Consider the following 22,332-nt stretch of genomic DNA (forward strand, 5'->3'; position numbering starts at 1 on the left):
ATCATCAAAATTAAACGAAATAAACATTTGAAATATATGAGTTTGTATGTAATGTATGAATATAATATACAAGTTTCACTTTTTAAATGGAATTACTGAAATCAATCTACTTTTTCATGATATTCTAATTTTATGACCAGCACCTGTATTTATGCAACAGCAACCACATGAAACATATTACCATGGCTTGCCAAAAACACTAGGGAACGTGTGACGCTCAACATCGAGACACGAAAAATAACAGAAGAAATGGCAATGCCTGCTGTACATAAATGCACCACAATATGGTGGCAGTGCAGACAGAGCATTAGCATATTGTATTATGAGACTGGAACAATATATTTGTTAGGTATAAATGTGTCAGCTGCAGCTCGAACAGTGAAAGCACAACACTAACCAGCTCCTCCCTGTTGTGATTATTTCTGCTTTCCACTGACCCATGATCCCTAAAACAACCTTTCTGTGGTAAATAATGTGTGTTTTAAAATGAATTCTAAATAGAAACCCTTGACTGGCCTGCAGGTTGTTTCTTGTCTGTTTTGGCTCCCATTGTTTGTTATGGTCCTATTTTTCTCCTTTTTTACTGGCACCACGTCTTGCTTTTACTTGTCCTAGAGAGCTGAAACATCCCGCAGTGGGTCATTTTCCTTCATTGTGAGGCTGCCAGCTCTAAAGGTGACTCTGACGTGGTGCATGTAAATCTCTGTCTGTCCCGTCGCCGGCTCTGGGTGCCAACAGCCCTGCTGCTGCCGCTTCATGAATGTTGAATAGGGAGGAAAGTGTACGATTTCAAGTGATGAATTACCCCCATCCTCTCAGCTTTGTTTCCTCTGCCAGTCTCAGCTCAGGTTGATATCTTTGTCTCTGCAAAACAACTGAATTTCATCAGATCAGAGAGAAAAAAGGTAGCTATGGCATTCTCCAATAACTTTTTCCTCAGATAGGCTTTAGATTGGGTGTCTAGAATGCAGCAGTATTCAGTTTGATTGGGTTGCGTTTAGAGGAGAACATCAACACCTCCACTTTTATTATATCTTTCATGGATATCCGCAATCTTCTAAAATGTCTAACCGCATGTTGACATTGCAAACTGCTTGATTATTGTTTTATCAGTGTAGTAGTCTCTCACATTTCATCATAGTGCAGGTGTCAAGCCCTTCATCTTGTCCGTGGAGGCATCAAATGGGTCCAGTAATATAACAGCATTCAGACATGCAGTCAGAGTTTTAAAGAAATATCTTACGGTACCAGAGGAACCTCGATTTCTGCAATGGGGCGCTAAACTTCAGACAACGTGTCAAGTTTTCCAAGAAGCAAAGCATATCTATCACATCTGGACCTCCTTTGCCCCACCCATCCCCTAAAACACTCTCCACACACAAATAAAACAAATCACAGTTTTTCGAGCTCTAAGGAAACACTTGCATGTCAATATGTAGTGTTGCGAGGTATTTATTTCATAATTAAAGGGATCAAGGACTGGAAGCTCGAGAGAATTAACTTGGACAGTCATGTTCATGGTTTCACATAATTTTGGACAGTCTTGCACCATAATCCTTATATTTCTCTAGTTATCTGTAATACAAATGCAGGACACAAAATTATATAATAAACATAAATCTTCATAAACATGTTATCATAACAATGGTGAACAGTGTGGCTCGAAGTAGCTTTTTTTAGGTCACTGTGTCAAAACCACTGATAATCACGATACTTCAGTTATATTTACAATTTTTGGCCTCAACATATCTTCCCTGTCATGATATGATGAATTAAAGAAATTACAAATTATAAACAGGTACAAATATAAAGGGATAAAGTGCATTTAAATCATACAAACATTGGGATTCTGTATGCTTCTTTGCATGAAGGCAAAAATTCTGCCAGTAGCTGTCGTTTGTGCACGGGGGGGAAAAAAATCCTCCAAGCCTCCTCAAATTTTTTCCCTCTCTGTGGGCGACCACTATGTGACGGTCACTTTGGCACAAATTAGCATACTTGGCTTCATATAAAAACCATACCTTTCTGTTTTACATTGACCTTGGTTTTGGGTTAAAAGATAAGGCACCAAAAATAGTTGCACTATACCCATGAGAAAAAAAAGAGAATAAATCAAATTGAATGAAAAATTAAAAAAAAATTGTGTTAGTACTTGAAAATTAAGTGTAACAATAAAACACTGTGACAGTGTGCTTGAATAAAACATGTAGGGCTGAAAGGCACAACTAATCCCTGGTTCTTCTCTACCCAAAGGGGGTGACCAGCTCCCCCTCCTCCTAGTGTGTCCCCCTTCAGACACACTAATGTATACTCTCGAAGACAAAAGTTCTTTTTATTTTCATTACGTCTCCCTTTTAAAGGTAATGTCACCTTGGAAACTTGAGCTTTACAACAATGTATGTCTTACATTTAAGACATCTGTAGTGGCTCTGTAGTATTTTCTTTTTTTTTCTCTCGGGTACTTCAGCAAAAGTTTGAAAAGTCAACATTTTTTTGGTTTTATTTTATTGTATTTATTAGAGATTTAAGGTATTATTATTAAAATCATTCTTAAACCGTTCTCCCCCTGGTCTTTCCTCAGTGCTGAGATGCCAGCCTGTGTTGTCGGAGCACAAGAACCTGGCAATCCAGTTTCACCTGGAGTGCGCTTACACCAGTCTGACCTACTACGAGTACCAGCCAGCCAAGAACCATATCAAACAGGCCCAGGAGCTCTCTGGGCTCAGCCTCAACACGACTGGTAGGTAACATACTTTGCTCTAATTGGTGCAAACTGTGAACCTTTAGGAGTGATGGGGTTGTTTCAGAGAAATTTAGTTGTCTAATGTTTATTTAAAATGATCTTAAAAGATATTTGACCTCAATGAGGCTGAACTGTTGGAATGAATGAGGTGATTTCATGCTTTTAATCCAGGTGCTCTTGGCAAGCGCACCCGTTTCCAGGAGAAGTTCTTGGCTCAGCTCGTCCTTGAGGTCAAAAGAGAACAGGAGGATCAGCGGGTCGACGAGGCCAGTCCCACCCCCTCACCGCAGGGCAGCCTACCCAAAGTAAGAGCTTATTTTCACCGCTCAGTTTTCTCATTTGGTAAAGACTTTGACCCTTTTGTTCTTCAGCAGGTAAACTGAGTTTGACCTTTATAACTGCTTTCCCCTTTCTCTAAACTCTGGTTGGTCAAAACATAATTTCAGCATCAACTTTTTGCACAAAGTGGTCACATTACAGATTGCATTGTCAAGTAATGTTCATGGGATAACATGGAAACAATAGAAAACAAACTTTCTCCTCTTTTCCATAACTACAGTCACTGACAAAGGCTAGTCAGGATGGTCCAGTTTGGATGTAGTTTGGTCCTCGTGCAGACTAGCAACAAATGGGTAAATGATTTGATTTGCAAGGAGCTGGGATGTCTAGAACAGGCACCAGAAGACACAAGTGGTAACATCATGAGTTGGGCAATAGTGGAATCTAGCAGTTAGTCTGAACAAGAAGGGAAAGTCAGCAGACACAAAGGATGACAGCATTACCAGCACTTGATGGAGCTTGATATGGGTCACATTGTGGTTTGGCATGAGGTTGGGTGGCCATATTGAGGCCCGGCATATGTCGGGGGTGGGGGGGTTACAGATGTCACTGTGGCCTGATATTAAAACCAAAGGGTACACAAGAGCACCAGCACACATCATGAAGGTTCCAGTTCCCTGAGACACACCACACTAAAGGAGAACTGTCATAGTATGTGTCAAGTATAGCAGAACCTCATGTGTGCATCCCAACCAAACACAACACCCCCTGTTATCCCACACCAATGTCTCAAAGATGGGTATCACCCAGAATACGGGTTCCTCATTCATCTATCCTGATCAAACATATAGGATCAGCTCAGACGTCAACTCCAACCGGAGCTGATCTGTTGGATCTTGAGGGTCAGTTAAAACAGCTGTATGATTGTTCTGCCTGAGGGGGTGCCACAGACTGACATGGGACCAGCAGTGCGCCCGAAATGCCAACTCTGTTATCCATTTTGTCTGACATTGTAGAGTCCGTTTCTTACCAAGTCTCATTTATGTAGCTGTAAATTTGATGGGGTTTAACACTTTTGTGACATTTTTAGTAAAAACAGCTCAGTCAAGAGTTGTTCCTGCTGATGTCAAGCCACATTAATAGTTTACCCAGACCACAAGAAAGCATAAAAATGCTGTTTGTAGTTACTGACTCACATAAATCACTCAGTTCAGAGGTTCTGAATGCCTCACATTTGGGTAAACAGCTTCAACTTTTTCCCAACTTCATGCTCTGTTGTGGTGTCTGACAGTCAAACTCATCCTGATTATTTGGATTCAAACAACTAATTTAGCTTTTTACCAATAAACATTACATCTTTTTTTAGTTCCTCCATTTTGTTGTACAACTTCAGATGATTTTCTAATGTAAAATTTGCATTTAAAAGCTTCTGCTGCGAATGAACAACATGTGTTCAGGAAGGATCTGAGTGTAAGTGCTACAGACTTTTAGGAACATTAGGACTGGCCAGACACGCAGTTACGTTCAATTTGTGAAAAAAGAAAAATGCGCAAAAAGAACCTAGTTATCCATAAAAGACAGCTGTGGTAGATGATCACAGGAAAAAACTACATCCAGCCAAGTTAGAAAAACTCCCAGAGGGCTTTTGATTATTGAAGTCTACCTTAAAGGGAAGACTTCCCAAAATCAAAAACACAAGCCGAAAAAACAGAAAGGTTGAATTAAAATCTAAAAAAAAAAAGCCAAGGCAGTCAAAGCAGCCTTCTTTGAAGCAAGAAAACAAAGATCCAGCTGTATGAGAAGCCTTGGAAGGACGTCTGATCAAAAACATACAACAGGGGCTGTGAACTTGGCCGAAAGAAGGAAAGTTGGTTGGACGGTACATCCCAGTACAGACAAGTCCAACCTAAAACTTACAGTATTTTTTTTTTGTATTTTCAAGCCAAGAAGAGACGCATTCTGCAATGGTGGAGTCAGTCACCTGATCTCAGATGACATAAAAACAATGGGATAGATGAAATAAACACTGACCAGAACACTTGCGTTCATTTTCTGTGTTTCAGTTAATATGACTGTACCACAGGGCGTGCTGGATGAATGAAACACTAAAGTAACTGTGGTAACATCGTCCTGCTTTATAAAGATGAAAAGAAAAAGAACGGCATGTGTTGAAGGACATTTTGAGAGCCTCACGTTCAAAATGGGACGATCATATGCTCATATGACGTGTTGGGTTATCAAAAACCGGCATATCAGGAGGAGCTTGGAAGAACATGTTCAAAGAACACTCATCTGAGCTCCAATCTGTCAGAGGGTTCAGGAGAATGCTGGAGAACTGAGATGAAGAGTTCACGGATCAATGAGCTCATTCACCAGGACTGCAGCCATCATCGCTCAGAACCCAGAGACATTTGAGTCTGTGAGGAAGAGGAGGTCACTCAACAGGCCATCCATCACACTCCCCTTCACGGGGCTCATTCTTCAACAAACTCATTGAGTTCTGCTGTCATGAGAGATGCTTTAAGAAACCAATCCTGCTGTTCACCATGAAAACTCAACAGTTCACCTTCTGACTGTCAGTTACTACTTATATATTTGCCTTATATTTCTGAGTATATAGATCTCCTATACTATTGATAATTATTACATTACGACAACCACTCAAGCGTTTTTCACTTGTGAATGGTGACGCTAACCTTCAATCTTGTCAGCATGAAACAAACAAGTTAGTTAAATCATTTATTATCAAATTGAATAAATCAGTTTTCACTGTCTGTTGGCTGTTTCTCATTGATTTGGTCTTAAACATATACGAGAACATCTCCAACTTTGGCTCTGTTTTTAACCACTTATCATGAATTAAGTCCTTAAGATAAGTGTGTGAAAACCACACATATCCTCACAATTGTCCTGAGGTCAGCTTGTTTAGGGCTTCAGGAGATCTGGCTTAACTAATCCTAAAAGTGAAGATCAAGTATCACATCTGTGCTAGGTTGTTTCTATGACCTTGCCACAATCTCGTTTTTAGCCCTGGTAGAAGCCAGTGTGTCCAGTCCTGCTTTAAATTCTTGTTGACCAAGACTCGCCAGTTCACACAGGCCCCACATCATGGATACACCGGCACCATGCTCCACCGCAGTCCAGCCAGGGCCCTGATACTTTGCCTTCATATAAAAAATTAAAAAAAAAAACACCACAACCTTGTTACAGACATTTTTTGCATGCTCACAAACATCAGATGGTCTACGTTCTCTTAGACCAGGGGTGGCCAGTCCTGGTCCTGGAAGGCCACTATCCTTCATGTTTTACTTGTTTCTCAGCTCCAACACACCTGATTTGAATCAATGGGTGATTAACAGGCTTCTGCAGAATATGAAGAGGTAATTTAGCCACTGAATCAGGTGTGTTGGAGCAGGAAAACAAGGAAAACATGCAGGATAGTGGCCCTCGAGGACCAGGATTGGCCACCCCTGTCATAGACTTTTTCATGGAAACAGCAAAGGTTTTCACACACAGCTTTTCCATTTTGACTTTGTTTGTTTTTAATAAATATTAACATGGTGAAACCTGTTGTGTGTTTTGTACTCTTGATGTTAGATTTGAATAATTTTAGAACCTGGGGAAAAAACAGGTTGTTATTACGTCTTAATATGAAAAACCCTAGAATTAAAAGAGGGTGCCCTTTCTTTTTCTCATGACTGTATGTAGCTCTAGTAGATTTTTATTTTTTTTTCTCTTGTTGACAGGATTACAATCTGGGTGATGACACAGTGTTGGATCAGATCAGTTTAGCCGAGCCGGATCAGTACCATCTGCCTGACCTGAGCGCTGAGGAGCAGGCCCTCATCCTGGGTGTCTGGTAAGTCCTCTACCCCCGAGCTCATAAAGTCCTCTGCCTGCCCTGTGTGGATCAACTAATGTGTGTGTGTTAAGCTCCTCTCCCAGTGACCTGACCTCCAGCAAGAAGTTAACAACTCGAGGTTATCCGTTTGTAACATGCCAGGAGAGAATTCATTCAGAGCCTTAAGACTGAAATCGCTTCCCAGCCTCCTGCACATCAATTTAGAGCTAATGAGCCACTCAGCTCAGTCTGCCGCGGGGTGGATTTATTCCATATTCACAAGTTCATTTGCCTCATGTCACTCTGACTTTGCTAAAAACTTTGAAAACGGTGGCTGCTGTCAAGTCGGTTTCATTTTTACTCCGGTATTTAACATATTGATTTTTTGGATACATATCTGGACAAACCTAAATGATTGTTTTTGGTCTGTTTGATTGTTTGTTTTTAGAACAACAACTTTGTAGAAACCAAAGTCACATGTATGGTAATTCTGTTTTAAAAAATAATGGCCCAATACTCCTTGGAGGAATGCATATCACCTGCTGCCTTTCAAAAGGTGATCAACTAAAATCATCTTCCTATGTTGAAAAATATTATGGTCATTTTGGTTAAATTTTTAAAATATTCCCCACCATCTCTGTTGGTGCTTTGAATATGTGATGAGGATGACTTTGAGCAACTACCACATGAGGTTTTATCTCAGTATCTGTAAAACTGACAGCGTTACAGCCAGCTTAGATTTTGGCTAATATTGAATAGTTGTGGCAGCCAAATGCAATACTTAATTAGTTGTAGATTAAGTCAAATATTTATAAAAGTTTCATTAAAATCACAAGATATTTTGCCGACAGACAGACAAATGAACCCGCACACTGAGACGCAATCACACTTTCACCTTTTGTGGCAACGTGCAATAATGAAATTGTAAATTTTTGCTGTAGTAAATAAAACATGTAGATTAGTCTCAACAGTCAATACAAAGTTGGAAATGCAACGATTTTTTTCAACAATAATCTGTAAAAAGGGAAATAAAGAGGTAATTCACCTGAAACATGAACTCAGCAGAGCTCATCTGTCGGCTGATCTCGCCACACTCCTGGTGGTTCAGTTGGATTGTGGGTAACACAGCCTCCAGATCCCAGTGTTTTATTTTCCACCTCATGAATTCTCCTTATATATTCCTGTTTTTTCTGCATTTAATTTTTTTGTCCCAGTAATTAAATTTACTCTCTGTTCTAAAACGAGATGGGTTGTACATCACGCCGTCTGACCTTGTTTAAAAGGAGGAAAGTGATTTAAAACTGGCACGAACAGCTTCTTGTTGTAAGTCATTACCTCTGTGATGTCGCACCATCAACATGTCTGGCTTCAGATGGTCAGTGCGCCCAGCTGGCATCCATTAGCTACATAACTGCGCAACTCGAGTAAATATGATACACAAATACAGCAGAATTTTGTGAGACAGATGTCAGGTGGTATTAACTTTGATATGTGATTCAGGTTCACCTCTTTAGTTTTTATTCTCATGGGTTTTTTTATAGTAAAGCAAAAGTATATATTATAATTAGGTTAAAACACATTTCAGCTAGTTTGAGTTGCCAAGCTGGTCACAAACAATGAAATCAAGAAGTTCTCTTCAACTCTGCTTTCCAGTGATGAGCTCCAGACATTGCTGTATCTACAAATAAATTGACACAAAAGTGCAAAAAATCATGTTGCCATTTTTCCATCCAGAATACAAAACCTTATGATTACAGAAGATTTCAACATGTAGTGAGGTTGAACAGAAGACCACTGGAACACTAACCCAACCTCCTCAATGCTAAAAACCAAGGAGCCAATAAACAAAAAAAAGAAGATTAAAGTTAAAAAGATGTTCAAAGTTGAAGCAAATAACCAGACGCCTCATTTTTAGTGAATCTGGGCCTGAGTCTGTTACACATCTCTACAATTCCTCTGTGCTTAGAATTTAGGAGGTTCAGTTTCTCACCAGAAACTCTACTTAGTTCCTGTTTTTGTGGTGGAAGTGGATAAAACCCCCTAAAGACCAGAGTTTATGGAAACAATTCTTAAACTCCAAACGCTCAGGAAGACCGTTTAGCACAAGATAAGCTAAATACTTGAGCACACAACCGTTCTTCCTGCAGATTGAGTGTGTCGCCTCAGTTAGAGATAAACTTGATTTTTAGCTGAGGTTTCGTCCAGGAAGCGGGGTGACTCGCAGACACCGACTTTAATATAAAAGCCCTTTGCCCGTTGGTGATGAATTTCCATTGGGCTGCTGAGACCAGATGGGTCAAGTAAAGGGCAGCGGAGCAGTCAGTGCGACGGCTGCGAGATGATTGATGAGCAGCAGGTCCATTTAAGTTAAAGTCAGGTCTGTGCACCTGCACGTTGGGAACGTCAGACACGAGTCTGTCCTACCTCTGGAGTCCTCCAAAGAGCCAATGCATCAGATTTATGCAATTTGAATAAGAGTTCTCATTTATTACTGCTGGATCCAGGAAGCCTTGCGAAAACACACTCAGTCTGTTGTATTTGTCATTACCTCGTTGATGAAAAGGCTCAGTTTAAATGGAACTGCAAGTAAATGGGAGGCGTTCTGCGCGCTGATAATGCCATAATGTTCAGAAGAGCAGATGTGAAGATAAATGTGGATTTTTGTATCTGTGTTTGATGATCTTACCTAAACAAAGATGATGTCCCGGATAAAATGGCAGCATTTTTCTTTAGACAGTTGACTTACGCCTCATTGCATTAATGAGAGAAGATCTAAGACTGATGGGATTTATTAGATGTAGCCAGGAGCTTAAACTGTTTTCAGAGTTCCAGGTTGGAGGATCAGGTTTAATTCGGTTCTTTAAGTTCCTTTTAACTCTAGGAATGTGACCTGATCGGAATAATCTGTTCTCCGTCTGGTGATATGCTCTAGGCAGCTTTCACGTTCAACTTTTTCTGTCTGCTACTTGAAAAGCTCACTTTAGATCGTATCATTGCGTATTATTTTTTTCTACTTGTTGCAGTTGTTTCGAATAATAATTGTTAGGGGTGTAACAGTAAATATACCAAATGGTCCCAGTAGTGACATCAGGGTCCAGTGCATGCAATCAGACGAAGAATACACGAACCACAGCTGATTGAACTCTGGTCAATTTGTATTTAAGCCAAATTGTAGGCTGTTAATGCTGTTAAATACGTCACCATGTGTTTAATAAGCTCTGTCTGTGTGTGAACAGTCCACTAATGCTCACCTAGCTAATATAATATATAGAGAGAGATAGAGAACATTAAATTTATTTTGTATTTTCACAATAAGCTTATTTAGTTTAGTATTGCCTTTTATTTATCATTAAGTCCAAGTTAAAATATATGACACAGAAACTCCTTTTTATACTTTTTTTTTTTAACAGAGGAGGGATACCTTTTAGGTTTTGGTGTTATTCAAACATTTTGCTTGACACATGGCCTGTTGGGCACTGTTTACAGTTTTAATTGGATGATTAAGACTGTGCAATATGACATCTTTTAGTTAGTAATTGACATTGTACCTTACTGTCATGGGTTATTATGTAATCAAATGGGGGGAGCGTAATCTGGGATATAAAAATGTAAGCACCTATGGTGTCATTGACAGCGTATGCCTGGTTGGGGTAATGGAACTTGGAGACTGGGGTTCATATCCTGTCACGGTTGTTTATTTGTGTTTCTTTAACAAACTGTGACAAAATGTCAAAATTTATTTACTGTAAATATGAAGCCAAATGCAGTTAGTTACAAAACCTTTACCTTATTTAGCGCAATTTTAGCCGTGACATTTGTTCAACCCGAAACTAATTACCTTCAACGAGCTCTGGGTAGATTTCTATATAGATTTAGCATAAAGGGATATTTCCACTTTTTATAAACTTATGAGAATCTTGTGCTCATAAATAGTGTGAGCTTACTCAATGTACTTATTCCATTCTGTCAAATTCATAGCCAAAAAAAATGTAGCAGAGTTTTAAAGCTTTAAAAAAAATATAGATTTTGCTCTCTTTGTCATCTCCAACACTCTGACTACCACTTGGACTGGACCAACTCAAGTCTAAGAGAGGAGGGGGTGTAGAAAAAATAATAATAATTTTGACCTACATTATTGAGCTTGTATCTAAGAAAGTAAAATTGGAATCAATGAGCACTTCATGCTTTTGCCTTTTTTTTGCTGGGAGTAATAGGATGTTTTTAAATTAAAAAAAAAAATGAGTGAGCAAAAACACAAGTTTGCACCCCCACTTTAGAAAATGGGGGAGCAGCTGCTCCACCTGCTCCATTGGTGCTTAACCTTTATTAATAATGGTGGTTTGTTTTTCTGTCTTTGTTTCTGGGATACTTAATGTCTGATTAAAATCCATGAAAACAAAAACTAGAATTTGACTTTTGGGGGGTGCTTTTATTTTATGATCAGACTCAGATTCCACCTCTTACCTACCGTTGTCACCCTTTGACTTACTCTTTTAAAATTCTTCTGCGCCTTCCACAACTCTTCATTGCTAAGCTCTCTTTCATTAATCACATTAATGATGAACTCTGTGTGGCTGGATCAATATAATAAATCAAACTGTAGGGAGTTTTATTTTTCAACGCACTGATTTATTTAAATCACAAACTCGGTCTCATGTTTCCACCTTATCACGAGCGGATTAAAACCTACTCTTTGTGTCATCTTGTTGTGCAAAAATGTAATCAGAGCAAATCTTTCCAGCGGAATTGGTTTCAGTTCATATGTCAAGATGTGCAGTTTATCACGTGGAGGATTTGTCAGTAGTGCCTACCCAGGATCAGCATGATCGGCCAAAACACAGAATAAACAGAAAAAAATGTCAAGTTCATTTATCAAACACACACATGGATTCACTCTCCCTAGAAAAAAAAACTATAGAGTTATTTTTCTTTCTCACAAGCCTGTAGATCTCCTTGCTGGTGTTTGTTAGTCTGAATCTTCCAGACCAGAGACCTTCTCTTTCTGTGTATGCTGAAGTTATAACTAATAAAGGATTAACTTTGTGGGTTTACGTTTGAAGAAAGTTTGTATTTTAGAAACAACTACTGTTGTTGGAGCTGAATTTATGCTTTTATGATTTGTCAAAAAGGAGAGAAACACTCAGGTGATTATGGTGCCTAATCTATGAAAACGTCAAAACTTTTAGTTTTAAAAGAAGCCTGTCGCCAACTTTAAAAACAGTGGTAGGCAACCTGGTCCTGGAGAGCCACTATCCTGCATGTTTTCCTTGTTTCCCTGCTCCAAGCTCTGGTGAACTCTCTGAGTCATACAAACATGGATGGAGATAAATGTCTGTTGCCGATTGCAAACAAACATTTTATTGAGCAAGTTATTTTTATATTTTGGTTTTATGTAATATTTTATTGAATTTCAGTTTCATTTTAGTATTTATAATAAATGCACTTTTTGTGCCTTACACTTTTTTTTAAGACCTTGGTCAAGGTTGTTTTGTAGAAATGAGCTTTGACTTCACTTGGTAGTGCTCATGTTGTAAGTTAAGTGTGTCCTGACCCAGGTTTTTGTTTTACAGCACTGACTTTCAGAAGAACAACCCGGTTCACAAACTAACAGACGAGGAATTGCTGGCCTTCACATCTGTAAGTTATTTATTGTTCTTTTCACCAAAGGTCCGAGTATTCCAACAATGATGTCAACAAAATCCATTCAATTTACTGGATAAAACCGATCTTTGATACATTTTAAGTTCTGTTTTTTTGTCTTTTGTACAAAGGTTGATAATAACTCTGCACAACTAGGTAAAATTAAATGAGTGAGAATTAAATAATCATCCCGTTTCTACCAGCTCTTAAAGTGAGATGATCAACACATAATATACTATACATATACTGCATCTTTACAAAGACCTTAAAAGCTAATCAGTTATAGCTTCACATCCAGTGATTGTTTTCTAAGAGTTTCGTCAAAATTCCTTCAGTGGAATTTTACCAAGAGACAGACAGATGATCACAGACACAAGCAAAAACGTTTTTTACGTTTTTTACCTTTTTTACCTTTTTTTTTACCTTTTGCCTGTGGGTGATAACAACATGATGGAGTCACAGTAGTTTGAGTATTTCAGAAAATAACAGCAAATAAAACCTAGGGGTTTTTCACATCAAATTTATTAACAATCTGTTTATGTTTTCTAGTGTTAAAAAACAAAAATCAACAAAATTTAAAACAAAAAACGGAATGAAATGACAAGATTATTTCCTAAATTAGAAGTACTGTGACAGGAACAGAAAAATAACAGGTGTATCTGAAAAAGTTGTTTCATTGCTTATGCATTGCCCCCCCTAATTGTATACTTTAAAACCTCAGTGTGTCAAAGAATGGCTCAGAGGATACATATCATATGGAGTCCAGATAATTGAAGTGCTTTAAATAAATTCTAATAAAAGCAATATTCACAAACAGAAGTTGGGAGCCCCGACTAAAACAAACCAAAGAGAGAGAAAACTTTAAACCAACCAGGAGGTGGACTGTCGAATATGGACCTAAGCACCTAAACCAAAAACGGGACTGCCAGTAACTCCCAAAACCAATGATAATAATAATAAAAATCACAAAAAGGACATCGCTCAAGGCTGGTGCCTATAGTTGGAGGGACCGAGTGTGGAGTTGGAGCTCGAGGCCAGCAGTCAACGAGCTAACCCCAACAACCCCCAATCTTCCTCCTCCTCCAACAGTGGATGGAGCTTGTTGTGCTTATATAGACTTTCCATCCAATCAGAAAAAGATGACATTCAGATATCCTTAAAGTGACACTGACTCACGTAACATTTGGCTACCCTAAAAGTGTTTCAGGGTTGTGTTTTTTAAAGTTAGACACTCAAAAATTTACATTTTAAAACAGAAAAAGTATTTTTCTTATTTGCAAGGATTCTTTTTAAAACCGTTCATGCCATGTCTTTCTCCTGCTGTACGAAGCTGCAGGACAGAACAGTCAGGAAAGCCCGGCTGGCTCTTATGCAGGTTAAATTGCTATTCATGAGTGGTGTCTAAACCAGTTTTCTTCATGCTGCTGAAGCCTGTGTTGCATTTGTTGTCAGGCAGTGGAGCACTGAACTGCTTCCCATTTCTCCGGCATATTGAGCTTGCCTTTCTCTGATTAGATATTGATTCCCCGATGTTGAGCCTTTTTAACCAGCTATGAAGCCCCCAAATATACTGGAAGTTCTGTTGCGATAACAATGTGTGGAGACACTTGGAACACCAGTATGTTTTTGTGCCCAAGTGTCGAAGGTTTTACCGTTTTTAACGTTGACTGCACTAATTTTGTGGCGATGAATATAAAAAACACTATGAGTAACAGGGAATGCCGTTTCTACCTATTACGGTTCAGCCATGAGTGGACGGATTGATTCTAAATGTGTTTCAGTTGATTTCACCAACGTAGTCTCAAGGTTAAGGGAAATAAAAGAATCTAACATTGATTGTTCCTGACCAAAGCGCTGAGAAATAGAAGCGTTATTCTGGTGGAAAGGTGTTCTCTGTTGTTGTGGCTCTGTAGCATTTTATTTGTATTCACCGAGGCAGTAGTTTGTTCATTAATCCCCAAGTTTCTCCCACTCTGCTAAACACACCCTGTGTAATTAAAGAGGTGGAAGGTAGTGTATGGCGATGACTGATGGATCACACCTTTAACTGCTTAATCCCACATTAGCTTAATTTGTGTTTTCACCCTAATTCACACTGTTCACACCAAATAAACTATAGGATATAGAATAGGGTTGTGCATCTCTGGTGTTCGGCCAATACGATGTGTATCTTAATACACTGCCAATAATCTGATTCATTACAGATACATGTGTAGCAACAACTGATACAATGCTGATGATGATTCAGGCTTTATTCAAGATACAATGTGATTCAGCTTTTTACACTTGTTTTTTCAAATGTATTTTTTTGAAATAGATTTGGCTTAACTTGTGTCTGGAAGGAGAAGCTACGGCTGTAGCTGCTGGCCCTGTGAGCAGGCATCTTCCCAGCCTACATGTAGATCCAGGAATCTGCAGGCTGGTTAGATGGTTGTCACATGACTGGCCTTTTTCATCGATATCTTGCTTCCAATTTTGAGGAAGACCATCTGTAATTAGGCCCGACGAGACAGAAATAACCTGAGATATTTTTAACAAACATACAGCAGCGGACTCTGGTTTTACTTTAAGAAGTCACAATCACATGCAAGCACATTTCTGAATACAAAGTAATCTTTTGTGCAGAGAAAACTCAGTCTATAATCTCATATTTGAAAAAGTGTGAACCCAGATATTTTGTTTCGTTAAATTCAATCCATTTAATAAACATTAGTGACTGCATTACTGGTCAGAAATGCATTCCATAAAACCAGATGCTATAAGATTTTCTTTTCTTGAATATGTGTTTTCTAGTCCAAGCTTTTGTGATTTGAGGTTGTACAGAAAAAGTATAGATTGTCTTTAAGTCTAAATAGAGAAAAGTGCAGAAAGTTCAGGCAGCTGATGAGCAGGAAGATGTGGGGAGTCAAAACAAAGAGGGTTTAAGGATTTCAATTGTGCTCTCACTTCAGGATCATTATATCCATATCCCCTTCAGCTCTGCAGCCATGCCTCCTCACAGGTTTGTCTATCTGTCTGATCCCTCTTTACAGCCAAGATGTTTCATAAATCAGAATTCAGCTGAAGATGTATGCCCATTCTGAAGGAAACATTGATTTTTAGTAATCCTGAGTCAGACTGACACAAAGCCATCCAGGTGCAAAGTTGGACTTTTCATAATATGAATCTCAACTCATTCTGCACAGATGTTCTCAAACTATTTATATTGAGTGTCATCTCGAAGAATGCTATGCTCTCCAAGAACCACCAATGTGACAGACATTAAAAAAGGACAGTAGTTAAAGTTTATTTTCATATCTGACACAAGCAAGCAAACTAGCTCTACTATATGCAGTCATTCTTGAGAGCAGCAGCACACACACCCTGCACTCTTAGTTCTTCTTCTGCCTAACAACAAATACATATTTGACATAGCTTCATTCAAGTTTCCTCGCTGTTTTGTACCTTTTGTGGCTAGCAGGTCCTAAAGTGACTTTACTGGCTCTGTTTAGGTAGCTTTTAACACATTGGTTAACTATCATTCCCCCTGGTTTCCACAGAGGTTTTTTGAAATATTCTCCATTGCACTCCTGTTTAACTAGACTCCATTTGAAGCCAAGATTGCAATTAGTTTGAACCACTCATCTTTTTTTTTTAGCTATATTTGCGTTTACGCTTCCGTTTTTATTTGACTTGTTAAGAGTTGACACCAACATTTCTTCAGAGTACCATTAGGGGCATTAGAGATTGGTACTTGTATCACAGTATGAGAACTGTGGCTCCAACACTGAAACATCATCCCTCCTCCACTGCTAAAGGTCATTTGCAACCTAACCCTTTACTTAAGTCATCCAGGCTTTTTATGTCAAATTACACACAAGTTTGAAACAAAACTCCCTGGGAATGGGATTTTTCATGACAGCCTGAAGAGTCAGGGGATTAAAATCTCTCATTCCACTAACATTGTGTTGCGATTGTGTTGTAAAGTTTACAGTCTTGTCCTGGATTTAAAAAAAAAAACAGGATTGCCTAGTCTTTTTTGGGGTGGAATCCAGGATATCAGTGAGTGTTGTCAGATTCAGTTTTTCTACCATCTGTTCTGCGACAACTTCTAGAATTTGCTACTTAACAGGCCAGTCTAAGAAAACATTTGGTATAAAATTGTGAAGACCTTAAATGAAGGTTTAGAGCCATTGGAAGATGGTCCATTTCTTTCATGGGCTTCTAGAAGCTGCTAAGCCACTTCGAGCTCCATTAAGAGTTGATTGAATTTTTTTTTTTTTTGAGAGAGGACACCACTGAGTATGGCAAGAATTTTTTGCTCTATTACTTTTGAGCTAAATCAAAGTATCTTATTATTACTGTAAATGGAGTCTGTGGATCATTTCTTACTGATACTTGACAGTCATTCAAATGATCTTGGCAGGGGTGTTGGTGAGGAACCACGAAGTGTTAAAACTGATAGTTCGGATGACTCATTTTTATAAAACCTTAAAAGTTACATCAGTGGAAAGTCATCAACGTCACTGGTTACAGGAACATGTTTACTGACAGCAGTGTTTCTTATGAACCAACTGAATCAACTTGTGAACAAAAACAGACCAGATTGATTGATCACACCTGTCGTAAAGACAGCTGTGTAAGGGGGAACATCAGCAGATCGGTCAAAATAATGAACTAGACTAATTATCTCAGAAAAATTATGCTCATCAGAAACTGTGGCCCACCTCAGCTTGCAGGATACATTGTAACATAAGGGTGTAATGGTACACCATGGTTCGGTATGCATCTTTTGTTCACACTGCTATATATTCTGAACCAGTGTTTAGATAGCATCATTCTTTGCTTTTTTTTCACTGTCGTGGCTGTTAGCAAAATGGAGTTTAATAAAAAAGTATGCTTACTCTGGGAGTTGTGATCACCTGTGACTGACATATTTCTTGTCACTTTAATATACCCGTCCAAAACGTCTGCATCGAACCGCCACAGTACGAATACATGTACCGTTACACCCCCAGTGTATTGCCTTCCATTCATCTTAGGTCCAGGTTTTTATTTGTTGTACTCCTGAGAGAACGTGTTTTTGCTGGACATGGAAGACTAATATTATTTTAGTGGACATAAATGCATCGGAAAAACATTTGGTGCTTCAATGGGTTTGTATGAAAACCACAAAGCAGACACTCGGGCACAGATTTACTAAACTTGTGAAGCGCCTGGTTTTTACTCCAACTTTGCGCAGCGCTTGTTCTCACTTTCTGCTCTGTCAACTAATTATATACTCACACAAACAAGCCCATCAAGTTTCCTTTTGCCTCAGTTTAGTTGTCCTCATTATGCAACCCTAACATGACCTTCAGCCTAAAGCATAGCAGGAACGAAGCAGATCAGTCCAAATAATGAACTATAATAATGCTTCTGTGATATAATAACTTTAATATTTCTTAATCTATAGGTGTGAAGCACTGTCTGTCTATCAGACAGTTGAATGTAAAACATCAACTGAGTTTTACACATATTTTTGACAGTTTAGATGTAACAATAGTGTAGATGTAACAATATCTTGACAATATTGGAACAGAGGATTACTAATACCTTTCCTGATATGCTTGCCCTCCTTTTGTGAAGGCACCAATGCAGCCGATTGCTCCTTCTATATTTCTTCTCATGAGACACAATGACCACCACCTCTCAGGAGGCAGTAAATATTTAATGCTAACTGCATGTTGCAAACAGTGCTGGTCTATGAAAATCAACAGCTTTTTATGTTGGTGATAGTTTCTATTAATATATGTGGGTTTTCCTCTAAATACTAAATAAAACCCCATTTAAACGTGGGCAAACGGCATCAGTGCAGATAGATGCTGTTTGGTTGGCAGCATAGTTTGATGCGCACATCTCCCTTTGTGAGGGCTTTGAGAATAGACGATTTTCTAATGAAATGCTAATTCAAAATTTGCACAACCCGTAGAGATTTTGGGCCTTAATGTACACATAAATGACATTAATTAAAACAAACATATTTCTTCAAACATTTTAAAGATTTGATGTTTTAAATTCTGTATACAGAAATGATTGCGCACAGCTAATATAACTGATATTATGTGTTACATTACATTTTTATTAAACTAACTGAATGAGTGAAGCTATTCTGTAAATGTTTTGATGTTTCATAGTTCACCGAGCTCTGTCACATGCAGCAGTAAATTATGATTATAATACTAAGTGAGTTTTATGTTTCGGGCACCATTAAAAACTTCTCAGTGTTTCAGAAAAGCTATGTGTGCTCGTTTGTGTGACAAATGTTTATCGTGTCTTATTGTTTGATTGTAATCGCTCAGTGATTTATGTTGCTACAGGAATAACTGCAAAATTAGGACAATTTACTGTTAGTGCTAATGGCTCCGGCAGAACCCGCTAAGCATCTACAAACAACATCAGTGCTTGTTCGTCTCACCTCCAGCCATGGATCACTTTCATGGTGCATTCCCATTATCATCAATACACACTGCGTGAAGAAACTCGTCGTTGTGAAACATGTTCTGATTACAAACGGGCCTGAACCTGGTGTCGGATTAACAGCATCAGTAATGTCCCCATGTGGGTAAATCTGCTGGATGTTTCTAACCCCACATCCTGTTTCCTTAAATCCTTTAATCAGCTCATCTGAAGCCGAACCATCGAGCTATTATGCACCAGATTATCACAACAGCACACAGATAAAGACTCCGAGGCTGTAATAGCTTTTAATAATTAGGTGTTTTCAGTGAAGCTTGCTTGTTGATTTCTCAGTACAGCGCACAACAGACGTCTGTGTTACTTCAGTGCAGGAACAGAGAAGGGAAAAGAAAATGAGGTCCTGTGTTTTGTGACTGTTTTGATTAAACTGTTAACAGTCGGTACACCCACTGTGACTTTCTGTATCTGATTTTTTTTGTTTGTTTGTTTTTATCAGGTTTATTTTGACAGAATCTTTTAGAAGTTGAAATTGTACCATTTAATATAAAAAAACAAAAACAATTCCATCTCACCCTATTTGTTCCACACAGGCGGTTCCACTTTTCAATTTAAGCTTGGGTCCTCTACCAGAGGTCTGGGAGCTTGAGGGTTCTCCTCAGTATCTTAGCTGTTCCTAGGACTGCACTCTTCTGGACAGAGATCTCTGAGGTTGTTCCTGGGATCTGCTGGAGAACTCTTCCAGTTTGGGGGTCACAGCACCGAGTGCTCCAATGACCACTGGTACCACTGAGGCCTTGACTTTCCACAACTTCTCTGTTCTCTTTCAGCCCTTGGTATTTCTCCAGCTTTTCATGCTCCTTTTTCCTGATGCTACAGTCACTTGGAACTGCTACATCTATCACCACTGCTTTCTTCTGGATCTTATCTATCACCACAATGTCCGGTTGGTTAGCCATCACCTGTTTGTTAGTCTAGATCTGGAATTCCCACAGTATCTTAGCCCTGCCTTTCTCCACCACCTTAGGTGGAGTCTCCCACTTTGACTGTGGGACTTCCAGTCCGTACTCGGTACAGATGTTCCTGTTCACTATTCCAGCCACTTGGTTATGGCATTCCATGTACGCTTTGCCTGCCTGCATCTTACATCCTGCTATTATGTGTTGGACTGTCTCAGAGGCATTTTTGCACAGACTGCATCTTGGGTCCTGCCTGGTATGATAGACCTCACCCTTTATTGCACTTGTGCTGCTACGATTAGTTCCTCTGTGCTGTCCTTCAGCCCAGCCCTTTCTAGCCAATGATAGGATTTCTTGATATCAGCAACTTCCTCAATCTGCCGATGGTACATGCTGTGCAGAGGCATATCTTTACCCTTTCTCTTAGTGTACACTCTCAGGGTGCTGGACTTAGGGTGAAACCTATATATATATATATATATATATATATATATATACACACACACACACACACACACACACGGTTCATATGCAGTCTTGAAAAGTCTAAAATTTGAGTTTTGTTTTTTCCAGGTCTGTTTAAGTATAAAAAAAATTGTTTGGAAAAATGTCTTTTTAGACTATTCCCTATCCTTTTTTTCTAAAAGACAAATTTCTGAGGAAAGTTTATTTGCTGAGCCAATCACTTTTCACCCTGGCTGCATATAGAATATGGGCATAGTCATTATAAGTTAAGGCAGTATCTCACCTGACTGAAAGTGTTGGTGACTAGCTGGAGACGCAAAAATGCGAGAAAATGTGCACGTTTTGACTTGGCATTACACTGAATTGTTCTATTTTACCTATTTGGGTACATGCATAACTGTAAGTAAATTGCAAAATTTTTTTCAATGATTTTATTAATATTTATTTATATGGAGCCAGTTCATAGCAAAAGTTGTTCCAGGCCACTATATAACTGAACTAACAAGTCCAAATTCCATTAAAAATGGCTCTTTGTTCAAATATAATTATGTGAATAAACTTTTTGTTGCGATTTGCACTTAAATTAACATTCAAAAAACAGATTTAGTTCCCATCTTTTAGTTCTGACTGAATTTATTTGCTTTCTTGTTAATAAGTTTGAGAACACTGTGGATTTGGAGGTAATATTTGACCTTTTTTAAAAAGTCATTAATAATTTTTTGACTCACCAAATACCACCAGAGTGCCAATAGTTTCTACAAGGTCTGATTCCAATATTACCAACTATTTTTTGTGTGTTTCTTTTGTCTTTTGTACAGTGTATTCTGTCTCAGCCGAAGTTCTGGGCCGTGGAGGTCACAGCCCTCTGCCTCCGGACCAAACTGGAAAAGGGAAGATCTCGGTGTGTTGAGAGGGCCATGATGCAAACCCAGGTGAGGACATATTTGGAGATATATTCACTTACCAAAACCAAGTCCAACCCTGCCCTCTCAGATTCTTTTATTTCAGTATAGAATTTCGTTATAAGTTTTGTTATGTTTTACATGTAATGGTACATGGACTGTAATTGTATAGCATCTTTCTCGCCAACCAGGTCACTCAAAGCGCTTTACAACACAATCTGTGCCCTCATTTACTTACCTACATACACATTCATACAGCACTCTACTACATCTCTACAAAGCTAACCTGAATAAATTATTCTATAGTCTAATCAGAGCTTTAAACTCCGTTTGTACACTGGTGGGGCACATTGGAGGCAATAAGGGGTTCAGCATCTTGCTCACACTTTAACATGTAACTGCTGCCAGGAATTGAACCTCCAACTCTCTCATTGGAGGACAACTGTTCTAACCACTGAGCCAAAGCCATACAAAGACAAATTATTTTTTAAATTAGGGTTTGTATCAAGTAATAATTGATAAAACCTTAGATTATGGGTTTGACTGACTTTTAAATGTATTTTGCTTCCTCAAAGGATTATGAATGTGTAGCATCAAAGACAGGGAATATCCTGGAATATCTGGAAATTATATCAGGGCAGCTTCAAGAAGCTGGTTATCACTCATGGTAACAGGAGCCATGATGAAGATGTTTTTTTTTTCAGTCAAGTATCTCCAAAGATTAAATAAGAGACCAGCTCAGGGGTGGGACTACACCAGAAGATGTCAACATGCCATCTTGCCAGTTGTCAGATATTCAGTTTTAAGGCTACTTCAGAGTAATATCAGGAAACAAAACCTCCTCAGGGTGCATGAAAAGATCCACCTAAAACCTAGGACCCTGACGCACCAAATCCAGAAGCATTACATTCACAGGATGAACCGATGGTGCTGCACGCAGCAGAGGAAAGACAGTGATGAGAAGCGAAGAGAACACGCAGTTCATTACATAACACAACCTTTCCTGATGGTGCTGCAGATAGACACAAAATAACATTATTTATCATTTTAGATGGAACAGGTCTCAGT

The 22,332-nt window shown here is 38.8% G+C and overlaps 1 protein-coding gene across 1 annotated transcript in view; it reads left to right on the forward strand.

Moving 5' to 3' along the window:
- The window catches only part of ttc27 (tetratricopeptide repeat domain 27), a 100,361-nt gene that overhangs the window by 31,230 nt on the left and 46,799 nt on the right, over positions 1 to 22,332 (forward strand). Inside the window, exons 6-10 of the mRNA XM_017427223.3 lie at positions 2,582 to 2,740; positions 2,915 to 3,048; positions 6,769 to 6,881; positions 12,434 to 12,500; positions 21,181 to 21,294. Coding sequence (XP_017282712.1) covers positions 2,582 to 2,740; positions 2,915 to 3,048; positions 6,769 to 6,881; positions 12,434 to 12,500; positions 21,181 to 21,294 — 587 coding nt within the window. The remainder of the gene's footprint in view (positions 1 to 2,581; positions 2,741 to 2,914; positions 3,049 to 6,768; positions 6,882 to 12,433; positions 12,501 to 21,180; positions 21,295 to 22,332) is intronic.

This window comes from Kryptolebias marmoratus, linkage group LG22 (genome assembly GCF_001649575.2).
Source record: "Kryptolebias marmoratus isolate JLee-2015 linkage group LG22, ASM164957v2, whole genome shotgun sequence".
Lineage (NCBI taxonomy): Eukaryota > Metazoa > Chordata > Actinopteri > Cyprinodontiformes > Rivulidae > Kryptolebias > Kryptolebias marmoratus.